Source organism: Thunnus thynnus, chromosome 14 (genome assembly GCF_963924715.1).
Source record: "Thunnus thynnus chromosome 14, fThuThy2.1, whole genome shotgun sequence".
Taxonomy (NCBI): domain Eukaryota; kingdom Metazoa; phylum Chordata; class Actinopteri; order Scombriformes; family Scombridae; genus Thunnus; species Thunnus thynnus.
The window spans coordinates 6758-20034 of record NC_089530.1 but is presented as its reverse complement, the minus strand read 5'-3'; the positions used below and the strand labels follow the sequence as shown (position 1 = coordinate 20034).

The window sequence follows — 13277 nt, the reverse complement described above, 5'->3', positions numbered from 1 at the left end:
ATTGAGATAAAAACGAGATTTAGCTTCTATTAGCTCTTGGATAACTTTGTTCCTTAAACCTTTATAAATCAGCATGTCAGTGTCTCTTCTAGTTTTGACTGCCTTCCTTAGTGCACCTCTCTGGAGTTCATTAGTTTACCCACACTGTAAACCACACATTCACATATGATGTTGTCTCACATAAAAAAGCACCCCTCCTCGTCTTCCATCAAGTCTGTCTCTTCTAAAACATTGGTATCTGGGCACTGTGAACACACTCGTAGGAGGTGTTTGTTTCAACCATGTTTCAGTCTGACAGAGACGGTCCAGATTTGAGTCAGACAGAAGATGAGTTAGCTGATTGCTCTTTGCAGTAATGCTTCTGATGTTAAAACGTCCACCAAATAGCCCCCTTGGTTTCAGCTTTGGGTAACATAAGACTTTTGGAAGGTTTTGAATAATCTCTGCCTGCTCACTGCAGGATTTCGACACACAGTGGTGTTACTAAGCAGGTTTTGTGAGAGACACTGGAGCCATCAAGGTCCCTCTGAATGGGCGGGCTTTGTTGTTGCTACTTTATAACAAGTTCATCCTGCTGTGAATGGGTCCACACCATTACCACACTGGTACACCTGTGGTGCACCAAGTAGGCAGAGTCTGCACACCATGGGACAGTTATCGTAGCCGGCAGATACGCCAGATCCACTGCCAATTGCTGGTATTAAGAAATGTTGTCAGTTGTTCAATGACAACTTTCTCAGCAACCTTTGAGAGTACTGGCAGTATACTTATTGGTCTGCAGTTACTGGCTTCAATGCGGTCTCCAGATTTAAAAACAGGCGTGACAATGGCACGTTTCCAGTCATCAGGACAGGAGCTGTGTTTAAAAGACAAGTTAATAAAATGAGCAATGGGGGGAGTTAAAATATCTTTGTGTGATTTAACAAACATGGTGTCAAATTGGAAAGCATCTCTACTTTTGGAGCTTTTTAGGGAGCTGATGATTAGTCTCTACCAGCACGAAAACCTGGCCTGCAGCATCTATAGGAGCAATATCTAGTTTCCTTTTCATATTTTTTTTTCCTAACTCATATACAGACTTTATTAAAGACAGAAGCAACTATTAAACACAGAAGCAACAGTTAAATGATCTTCATTTAACTTTCCCTGTACTTTGAGTTTAAAATCTCCTCAAAATTTTGGGTCTCTCCTTGGGAGATTATCAATGTTTTTCCAGATCAATTTACTGTTGCCTTTTGCTTCATTCAATATATTGAGATAAAAACGAGATTTAGCTTCTATTAGCTCTTGGATAACTTTGTTCCTTAAACCTTTATAAATCAGCATGTCAGTGTCTCTTCTAGTTTTGACTGCCTTCCTTAGTGCACCTCTCTGGAGTTCATTAGTTTACCCACACTGTAAACCACACATTCACATATGATGTTGTCTCACATAAAAAAGCACCCCTCCTCGTCTTCCATCAAGTCTGTCTCTTCTAAAACATTGGTATCTGGGCACTGTGAACACACTCGTAGGAGGTGTTTGTTTCAACCATGTTTCAGTCTGACAGAGACGGTCCAGATTTGAGTCAGACAGAAGATGAGTTAGCTGATTGCTCTTTGCAGTAATGCTTCTGATGTTAAAACGTCCACCAAATAGCCCCCTTGGTTTCAGCTTTGGGTAACATAAGACTTTTGGAAGGTTTTGAATAATCTCTGCCTGCTCACTGCAGGATTTCGACACACAGTGGTGTTACTAAGCAGGTTTTGTGAGAGACACTGGAGCCATCAAGGTCCCTCTGAATGGGCGGGCTTTGTTGTTGCTACTTTATAACAAGTTCATCCTGCTGTGAATGGGTCCACACCATTACCACACTGGTACACCTGTGGTGCACCAAGTAGGCAGAGTCTGCACACCATGGGACAGTTATCGTAGCCGGCAGATACGCCAGATCCACTGCCAAATTTCAGCGTTGAGAGCAACATTTACGTCACCATGACTACATGGCCAATACAAACACAGACAAGACAAGGGGGATTGATAAGACAGAGAACTGATGAATGTCATTCAGGCTTACACAAAATCATATTGTGAACATTACCGTCCATGCTGGCAATTATTTGTCAGCTAGGAAAGCTTTTGGTTTCTGTTGTTTGTTTCCTTCATTAGGTTACCAAATGTGGATTCTTGTGTAGTTATTCTCCCTTGGGAGTCGTTCATTGACCTTTCGATGGCCTGAATTGTCTGGTCATGGCTGGCAATAGTGGCGTGGTTAGATGAAATTTGTGCTGTTTGCAATTATTTGGTTTCCAGTAATCCACTCCTCCATGCCAGCGTGTAATTTCTGTATCTCTGGCTTGTTGCCATCCCCATGTGCAGGGTCATTGCTAAATAGGAGATTAGATGCTAGGCTGCCATTTTTCTGCCCTTGTTCTAATTTTTTGGCTTTTTTACCTTTTGGTTGTGGTTGTTTTTCCTATATTGAGCTGTATACAATGCACACAAGAACATGTCAGAAGTCAGTTTTCGAAGCGGGCTTTCCAGGTTCAGAGCAGGTGAATAGTATAACAGATGTTAAATAAATGTTGAATGGCGACAGAGCTCTTCCAACTTGCTGCCTACTCTGTCTTTCGCCAAACTGGAAGCCAGATACAGATACTATTTCTGTTGCAATTTAGTAGTATATAAACACAATTTCACCATCTGAAGGCTTTTGGTCCCGTGTGTCATACAATATTTTGTGCTACCTATTGCTCATTAACGTTTGTGACTGTTGTCCCATTTTGGTGCTTTAATGTCTTTACTCAATGTTATTGCCATTTTCTGAAATATTTTAGAACATTTTTCATATTATGTCTTTTATGTCCTCACCTCTCAAGGGACAACACTGAAAAAATCTGCCTCTGACAGATTTTGGCACAATTTATCTCTTTCCAAATACATTTTATGAAAACACATGCTTTTGCAGGTATTAAAATGTGTATGTGTGTGTCTTGTCAGCTGTGGCCACCCATACCACTTCCAGTGTCTGCAGCAGAAGGACTATGGATGGGGCATTGCATCAGAGCTGCAGCAGCGGTGGAGCTGCTACAAGTGTTCTTCTAGCCAGGGAGGAAGAGGCGGGCCCTCCACCAAACCAAAAAGAGGCTGCAGCACATCCCTGGCACAGGTATATGTGTTTGTGCATTCAAAGAAAGAAAGATCCAGATAGACAGAGACCCTCAAGACAGTGCAAGAGACTGATGTATAGACAATCAAACAAACAGACAAACAAAAAAAACATCAAATCACAACAACAATTCCCTGTATTGACACAATAATTGTCAGTAGGATCAATATGTTGTGTTGTTTTTTCCTTTTTATTGGTGAAATGTGGCACAATGTGGCGGTTACTTAGACAAGATGAAAACACTGCATACAGACATTTAGAAAAAAACAATTTAAGTGATTTCTCTTATTTTATTTAATTAATATCTTATCTCACAGAACCACAACAGCTTAACAAGGCAACATACAACCGATGATTTCTTATCAGTCATTATGAATCTACCATATCTACTACTTCCCAAATAAATGAAACCCAGCCAACCTAAGGCTTATATCATAAATAGAAAATAAGATGGCTAATAAGTTCATAATCTAAAAAGAAAAGGGACTGATATACAGACAAACAGACAAACAAACAAAACCATCAAAACACAACAACCATTCCCTACCTGGCCCCAGGCCCAGACCATTGAGTTTAATTCATGCATTGTTCTTCCTGAGATTAATTAATGAATTAACTAATCAATAACTAATCAATAATTTTAATATTTATTCCATTTCTGACATAATATTTAGTAATGTCTTGGTTATCTGCTTGGCAGCGTATTAAGTAACTTCCCACTTTACCCCACTTTGCATTTAACACATCTAGCTCACCACTGATACTATGAGCAATTTCTTCAAATTTGATTGTTGAAGGTGCTTCAGGGATTCAGTCTTTCATGCTAGGGACACATTCCTCTGTCCAATATTTTAATATCACTTTTTTATCAACAGGGAAACAAAGAGACTACAAAAAGTACTGACAAAGAGTCAGTACTACATCTTTTTCATCCATATTCATATCATTGTTTGTCTCCCCCAGCATGCACAATTTAGGAGAGAAAGTAGTTCAAATATTCAAATGTTACATAATTTGCAGGAACCACTCTTCCCGGAAGCTTCTTAGAAATACACTCAGTACACTCCCACAGCATATGCATCAAGGCACCTTTGTGAGTTTTGCATTTCATACACTTATCAGTTGAGAGCCATTTTATTAAATTTATAAAAATAGAGTCATTTCAGTGGTAGAAGAAGTATTCAGACCCTTTACTTAAGTAAAAGTACCAATACAACAATGTAAAAATACTCCATTACAAGTAAAAGTCCTGCATGAAAAATCTTGATAAAAGCTAAAATATGCAACTATTTCGCATTAAAATGTCTAAAAACAACTAGATCTGTCTTATATATTTTGTTGAGTTGCGTACTTAAATTATCCCAAATGTTTCCAACAATTTTCAAACCCAGAGAAATCTGTAATTTTAATCAAGATAATGGTCCGTTTTATTTGGTCGCCTGTCAATGCCATCATACCCCCTCTACCAAAGAGTATATGCTCACAAGATGCATGCAAAAGCATTGTGGTTGTCCACTACAGTTGCATCCACCAAAGAGTATACACCTGCAAGATAATACATCGGTGTTGTGGCTGTTTGCCACAATGGTGTTTACCAAAGAGTATACGCATACAAGATAATACGTCTGCGTTGTGGTTGTTCGACAGGAACTTATATATTGACTATATTGACATTCAGTTTTTAGCCACAGTTTTATGATAAACTTTTTAGATCTTGATAGGAATGTCCTTTAACCAGATGACGGATTTTAGTCATCAGATGTCTGGATCTTAAGTTATCAGAGAAACAAGCTGAAAAAACGTTAGCAGCAGCCAGACTAGCAGCCCCTCCTGGAAGTCCGGTGCTTGCCGAACATCATCAGAGAAATATTGATTTTTTAATGTGAAATAGCTTTATTCAGTATTTTTACAGTTTTAATCCCAGTGTATGTTTGTTTTTGGAGAGGAGGAGACCTATGCGAATAATTCAGATCCTGTAGAAACCTGCTGAATGTCTGGATCTGAAGTTATCAGAGAAACAAGCTGAGTAAATGTTACTACACCCTGTTTTTTGTAAGACGACAAAAGCCAAAAAGGTTGGAGACCACTGGTTTAATCTTTAACAATATGTTGTATTTTAAAAGCTTTTTATATTATCCATTGTGTCAAATCTTCATCCGAAAAGTAACTAAAGCTGTCAAATAAATGTAGTGGAGCAGAAAGTACAATATTTCCCTCTGAAATGTAGTGGAGTGGAAGTATAAAGTAGCATTGAATGGAAATACTCAAGTAAAGTACAAGTACTGGAGTAAATGTACTCAGTTACTTTCCACCACTGATCTGTTTAAATCATTAAATTGGATTTGTTACTAGTGGACCTAAAATGCTTTCTGGCATTTTTCCAGATGACAGTCCAATTCAGATCCCCGTCACTAAGAAGATCATAGATCATTGATCAGTGATCATGGATCATTGATCCAGTGTTCTGCACATCTTTTAAGTAGACTATGGCTTGTAGAGTTAAATACATTTTTAGAGTTTTATATTACTAATTTGGTGATCAGGCAGTAAAGTTTCTCAGTGTTGTGAAGGTTGTCTTTTAAGCTCCTTCACTTCAGGAGCATTTGTTACAGATGTTTTTATTTGTGCGTATTTTAGAAAATCCTTGATGGAGACTGCATACCTACTAATTAGACTATGAAATGGCAACAATGTATGAGCCACATATTCCTCCGTTCTCTATTTCTCTGTTTAGCGTCGTCAGGTTAGGCTCATTGTTGCTCACTTTGGAGCTAACCCCCAAGCTGCAGCATTTATTAACTTACATCCTGTAGTCTATACTGTAAAAAAGACGAGAGAGAGCAGCAGTGGTCAAGTGAGCTAGAGAGTGAATGAAGAGACACTGGAAGCAAGAATGCCAGTGTATCAGATCAAAAAACCTTGTTTTGTGATTGTTTCACAGCGGTTACGTTCCAGAGGACAAATAAACACGCCCACAACCCTACACACCTCGACCCGACCATGTGGCTGAACGCTGCACCGCCTGATTTGGTCTGAATATGGCCTTACTACTAACCTTTTCCTCACTGGCTTACGTACTGCCCTATTCCTCAAAAGGAGTTACGCTACCTGCAGTTTCCCAGGCGGGGGTTCTCGTGGTTATAATTACAGGAGAAACACTGCTGCCTGTACTATTATAGGGGAAACACTGCAGTGTCATAATTTTGATTACATTGATCCTGCCCCACAGGGACATGGTAATATCTATCCATTTTGTCAAGCACTCCAATACCTGCTGCGCAAAGAATCATTTTGTGCCAGTTTGATTTTGTTACTATTGCAATACTGCTTTCAACCTAAGCACAGAGAATGTCTAACAGAAGCTAACAAATCTGATGTAGCCTTCTCCTCTCTCTGTTTCAGACTCGTGTTACGTCAGTGCATCATGACGCAGGAGTTGAGGCTCAGAGGAAAAAGGTAAGAATCTTTGGCTCTGCTGGAGATTATTATCCTCAAAATATTTTTGCTGAAATATTTTTTTCTCTCAGCATTTCACTCAAAGCATAATTCCAGTTTATTTATTTATTTCCAGGAAGTGATCATTTTGAAATAATGGAAAAACCCATAAAAAGTCCCTTGAAAATATGACCCAAATTGAGCTTTATTTGACATTTGCAGAGATGTAGCATGCCAAGCCACAGTGCATAAAGTTTGATATCAACGTCCTAGTCTGGTTATCTTGGGTCAGATATGACTTTTATCAAGAACCAAATGTGAGCCTTATCAAACTGATATTCACCACAGAGCTACTGTATTGTATTTCTGATTTTTTCCACCCCCTACGAAAGACCAAATATGACATTCAGGCTCAAGGAGACCCTGTTGCCATTACATTCTGCTTCTTGGATACAGCTGTTCTCATACTGTACTCTGTACGCAGTGTAACAAATTACAGTTTAATATTTATAATCTGACTACATTTCCTCTGGTCCAGGTATTTGTTGAGGCATCATTGGACCTTACGCAGGAACAGTCCTGGGATCAGCTACGCTGTTTATACCGAGGACCATCCAGGGTATGGACACTGTGTCTGTCTGTGGCAGCTGAAAAACTTCACTAAATGTAATGCCTTGTTCTTTGATAAGAGGGTGAAGTGTTTCACTATGGGAATGGCCTTTGTGTGACCAACTATGGATACCGTGATCGGTGCCAAAACAGCACTAGACACATCTTAAACAGCATTATGCATGCCTATAGCATTATGCCAAACCTACCACCAGTTATAATGTTGATATTGGCCCGGAAAATGCAAAACAACCTACAGTATTTTTCCTCATGGACTATAATTACATTACATAACATTACTTACACCAAGAACCAGAGTTATAACCTAGATTGTAGTTTTTGTCTAATAACAAGGAATCAGGTCTGGAAACTATAAAATCACACAAGACTATCCTTTGCTATATCTAGGGCAAAGATTTTCTTTGTAGTCAACCAAAGAAAATCTTGGTCAACTGAAATCGAACATAATCTTCCACTAATTGATTAGTCGTGGGGGATCAAAAATTGTTGGATGTTTTGGGGCAGAGTGAACTCAGCAGCCACACAGTTCTCTGTTCTCTATTTCTCAGTTTAGCATCTTCAGGTTAGGCTAACCCATTGTTGCTTTGGACTTTGGAGCTAACTCCCTTTACTTTTCCAGCACTTAGGGGTCTTGACAAGCTGCAGCATTTATTAACTGACACACTGTAGCCTGTACTGTACATTTACTGCAAGACTGACAACTTACTGGTAACCTTTTCCTCTGCTCCGCTCGTGTTCATCGTCACTTTTCTGCTACTCACTTTTTCCCACCTGCTACACAAACATATTATGCAATGCCATATTCCTAAACGGAGCTACGCTACCAATAGTTTCCCAGGCAACGACAGAGATTAACTCATGTATGTTCCCATACATGAGTTAATCTCTGTCGTTGCCATTTTTGACATTAAAAAAAATTTTTTTGGCCTGGCGGGGGTCCTTGTTGTTATAATTACAGGAGAAACGCTGCTTCAGTAAACGTTCAGTACATTAAGTAAACACTCAGTAAAAGTTGAGTAAAGTTAGACCTAGCTGTCTCCATTAGATTGGGCAAGTTCAAAGTTGTGAAAACAAGGGGGGTGTTTTGAATACACCCTTGTTTTCACAGGTCATTTGTTAGTCTGTCCCTGCCGCCACAGGAAATAATGGATTAATCCTGGAAGGCTATTGATATAGTACTTTTCTCCTTATGAAAGTAACACGGCGATTATTCAACCAGTGAGAATTTGGTCAGACAAGAGCATATCGACCAACTAATCGACCCGTCGACCAGGAGACTACAGCCCTAGCTATATCCTCCCATAGTTCGATTCCTAGCTCCTCCAGTCAAAGTGTCAAAGTGTCCTTGGGCAAGACACTGAACCCCAAATTGCTCCTGATGGCTGTGCCATCAGTGTGTGAATGATTAGATTCCCTCTGATGGGCAGGTTGGGACATCATGGTAGCCCCGGCAATCAGCGTATGAATGTGTGTGAATGTGACTCGTGTAAAAAGCTCTTTGAGTGGTTGGAAGACTAGAAACTAGTCTAGAAACTAGAAGACTAGAAAATACAAGTACAGTCCATTTAGTCCATTTACCGTAGTATCCCATATTTATCTTTTTATCTTTTGTCTACCTTCCTGTCACTCTGGAGCACTTACCCTGGTACTTTTTGTTATTATTTAAATGTCTCTGTGTGTGTATCTTTGAGAGAGAGACGGAGGTGATGTATCACTTTTTCTAATTGTTTCCTACTATGGCTCTCTTTCCTCCAGTTGTCCATCCTTTCAGAGCTCTCCCACTGCCATGGAAATGAGAAGACAGGACTTCTAATCTCAGCTCAACCAGGCACAGAGAGTTTCCAACTTAAACTCTCTCCTCCACCTTTGTTTGAAGAGTAGGATGATTTTTTTCCTCCATTTGTCCAGGCTGGAGTTGTGGGGTTGGTTAAAGACTGGACATTCTGTTTTTTATGATTTCCTGCATTCCCCTAACAATTCTACTATTAGTGTGAATTGTAGTTTTCCACTGCTTTTATGTTGTGAGGCATTTGATGTTTTATTACTTTTGTCAGATGTTGAAAACAGAATGTTTAATTTTGAGTTATGTTGATAATTATGAATGTAGCTTTAATTTTATCCAGTGTTATCTGACTAAATCATATTGTTTTTGGTTACATGTTGGTGGGACTGCAATGTCAAAAGGTGGATCCTAACATAAATGGAAAGAATGTTAAAACATTTAGGAGAGGGAAATGTGAAAGTGAGACAAGACCTGGAAGTGATACTAAATGTTTGTTTACAAGCAGGAAAAAAACATGATACTTCTGTCTCCTCTTATTTTAGCACATAAATATGAAATTGTGATCATAACTTCTTCAATGAAAAAAAAATATAGTTTGATATCACGATGTGCTTGTCAGCTTTTAATTGACAGTAATAAATTACCTTTGTTGACTGAATTCAATATCTCAAGAGTTGATGTGTGAGAAGTCACCATGTTGGAACTGTATTAATAAAGTTTTTGATTTGACTGTGATTGATTTGATTGATGTGTGGTAACACATTGCAAAACAGAAAAGAATTTGATAAATGATCTTGTTTGGGCTTTTTTTTTTCAAACAAATCATTAGGAGAAAAGTCAACTTTGAAGTAAATTAATCTACATACTACATTACTAACTGTACAGAAAATATTAGGAATGGAGGGGATGTTAAAAAAGGGGGAAGGTTATGTATTTTTTGTTATTGCTAAAGGGAGAGTAGTGTGACCTTTTTTGGGAGAGCTGTCTTCATTTTTATCTCTATTTTAGTAATCCCTTGTGGGATTAATGAAGTAACAAAAATGATCAATTTGTTGCAAATTATGGCCTTAGTTTGTCTGTGAGTCATAAGGGTCCACTTTGCCATTGGCAATGAAAAACAACTTCATGTCTCATGACTTTTCATCAGGTATCATATTTTAGAACACAGTTGTTTGTGCTAGTGATTCAACCAGAGAGTTTCATGTCTACCCAAGACTTGAAGTCAGTCACCGAACACTGCTTATGCAGGCCTATCCCCTTGAAATTATGTTCATATACAACTAAATTGCAACAGCAAATACATTTTGCTAGAATAGAAATGCTGGCTGAAATATGTTTTCTCTCATAATAATGGCAAAATACTGTTAATTAAATGTTGTTCAAAATGTTGATGCTGAACGTATGGGTGAAATGTTCAGAGACAATGTAGTTCTATTTTTCTGACCAAAATATGTTTATTGCAGATCTTGCAGTACATTATCCTCTAACAGTAGTTGCACTGGCAGCACTTGGTTAAAGTTAAGTAAAGTTGGTATTGGTTTAATAAAGAAAAGAAGGTCTGTTGTTACTTAAAGCACAACATGTTCACATTCAAGCAAAACCACGATCGTTCTCTAACCTTAATCAAATTGCTTTTGTTGCCTAAACCACATGCAGGACTCAGGATGTAAACCCAGGTCTCTGGTGCCAGAGTCCTCCATCTTGTTCGCTCGCCATCCACCCCGATCTCCTCCCTCTGCTCTGAGTTCAGAATGTAATGATTAATTGATTTGAAAAAACGTTGCCTGTGAAAATAATCAGCTATTACATTTGTCAGTGCAATTTAGCGGTAAATTCTAGGAGACAGGGTTGGTCTATGAGAAAATTAATGGTACTTTGATTTCCAGAATCCTGGACGGCTCGACTGAAACACTTTCCTCCTCCTGTCTCTTTTCTAATTCACCATTATAGAGGCCACTAACCCAATGGGTCCAGCCTCAGGAGGGCTAGACCCAGAACCAAGGCCATTACTGCTTGGTGCACCAGAATGCACTTGAAAACTTAACTTGGACAAAATACAACAACCACTTCTAGCTCACCAACAACTGCAACAGTATCTGTGGGTACAAAAACCAGGAGCTCCAAGCATGTAATTACTGCTCTAACAACATCATCTCCAACAACAACAACCAAAGGTAGGACCACTACACTATAACAACTGCTCCAACAACGACAACAGCCTCTAGCACTACATCAACACCTCCCACAACTACCACTGTAGGAGGTGTTATTGGCAGTTGTTATTGGCAGTGAGGCCAACCCCACTGCCAATAACCACAACAACAGCAATAACAACCACTGCTGGTGCACCTACTACAACAGTATACAGCTACAGCTACAAGAACAGGAGCTGCAACGATTACAGCAGCTATATATATATATGCAACAAGCTTTATGTAACATAAGACATGAAAGGCAACAGGCTATACATAACATAAAATATAAAAGGCAATAGGCTACATTTAATACAAAACATGAAATGCAACAGACTATGAATGACATAAATATATATAACATGAAACATAAACATAAAAGGGAACAGTAAGTAACATAAGTACAGCAAAGTAACATCTTCCCCTCCAAAAGAAACTTCCACTGTTTCTTCTGTATAAACAGTGTTCTGGGAACTTCTCCTTAGCAAAACACCTTTCAACTTTAATGGTGGAAAAATTGCTGGTTACAGATCTAGCCCTAGGATACACAGAAAAATACCCTTTTCTTTTAATTCTGCCCGTTTTCCACTTCTTCTTCCTTAAAAACAGTATTTTGGAAGCATCACACCAGAAAAGCCTTTCCACTTTTGCCTAACGGAAACAATAAAGCATGGACAGATGTTAAGAGAAGAGGTTTTTATCTATCAATACTGAAACTGTTTTTAGAGAAGAAACAGTGGAAAAAGGATAGAAGGTTTTTGTCTGTTTATGCCAAAACTCTTTATATAATCAGTGTTTTTGTATGATTTCGGGCTCGATCTGATGAGAAATCACGAATTTCTCCACCATGACAGTGGAAGCGTTGTTTCCTGTGAGATGCCTTCAAAAAAGTGTTTTTAAGGGAGAAGAAGTGGGAAACGGGCAGAATTGAAAGTAAAAGGTATTTTTCTGTGTATTCTGAAACTCCTCATATAATCAATGTTTTTCTATGATTCTGGACTAGATCTGATGAGAAACCACTAATTTCTCCACCATGACAGTGGAAGCGCTTTTTCTGGTGGAATGCTTCCAAAACACTCTTTTTAATGGAGAAAAAGTGGGACACGGGCAGAAGTGAAAGAAAAAAGTTTTTTTGTGTATATCCTGAAACTCCTCATATAGTCAAGGTTTTTTTAATTACTCGGGGCTAGATCTGAAGAGAAATCACTGATTTCTCCGTCATCACAGTGGAAGCACTTTCTCTGGTGGTATGATTCCAAAACAGTCTTTTCAAAGGAGAAAAAGAGGGCAATGGGCAGAAGTGAAAGAAAAAGGTATTTTTCTGTATACCCTGAAACTCCTCATAGAATCAGTGTCTTTCTATGATTCTGGACTGGAACTGATGAGAAACCACTCACCATTGTGGAAGTGCTTTCTCTGGTGGGATGATTCCAAAACACTCTTTTTAAGAGAGAAAAAGAGGGAAATAGGCAGAAATGAAAAGAAAGGCATTTTCTGTATATCCTGAAACTTAGTTCAGTTCAGTTCAGTTCAGTTCAATCAAGTTTCACAAACATAAAAAAAGACAACTCAAAACTCCGCCCCGGGTTTCGCTGATCCCCACAAAACAAAACAAACCACAGACACACACTCACTCACTCTCTCTCTCTCACTCGCTCACACACACACACACACACACTCTCTCTCTCACTCACTCACACACTCACTCTCTCTCTCTCTCTCTCACTCACTCACACACACACTCTCTCTCTCACTTACTCACACACTCTCACTCACACACTCACTCTCTCTCTCTCACTCACTCACACACTCACTCTCTCTCACTCTCTCTCACTCACTCACACACACTCACTCACTCTCTCTCTCTCTCTCACTCACTCACACACCCTCACTCTCTCTCACTTACTCACACACTCTCACTCACACACTCACTCTCTCTCTCTCTCTCACTCAGTCACACACTCACTCTTTCTCTCTCACTCACTCACACACTCTCTCTCTCTCTCACTCAGTGACACACACTCTCTCTCTCACTCACTCACTCACACACTCACTCTCTCTCTCTCACTCACTCACACACACACACACA

The 13277-nt window shown here is 39.1% G+C and overlaps 1 protein-coding gene across 2 annotated transcripts in view; it reads left to right on the top strand.

Annotated features, from left to right (window-relative positions):
- The window catches only part of vps8 (VPS8 subunit of CORVET complex), a 170804-nt gene extending 161073 nt beyond the window's left edge, over positions 1-9731 (top strand). For both annotated transcript variants that reach the window (XM_067609216.1, XM_067609215.1), the window contains exons 42-45: positions 2980-3148; positions 6551-6604; positions 7122-7202; positions 8969-9731. In XM_067609216.1, coding sequence (XP_067465317.1) covers positions 2980-3148; positions 6551-6604; positions 7122-7202; positions 8969-9094 — 430 coding nt within the window. In that variant the 3' untranslated portion in view covers positions 9095-9731. The remainder of the gene's footprint in view (positions 1-2979; positions 3149-6550; positions 6605-7121; positions 7203-8968) is intronic.
- Positions 9732-13277: the final 3546 nt, after the last annotated feature.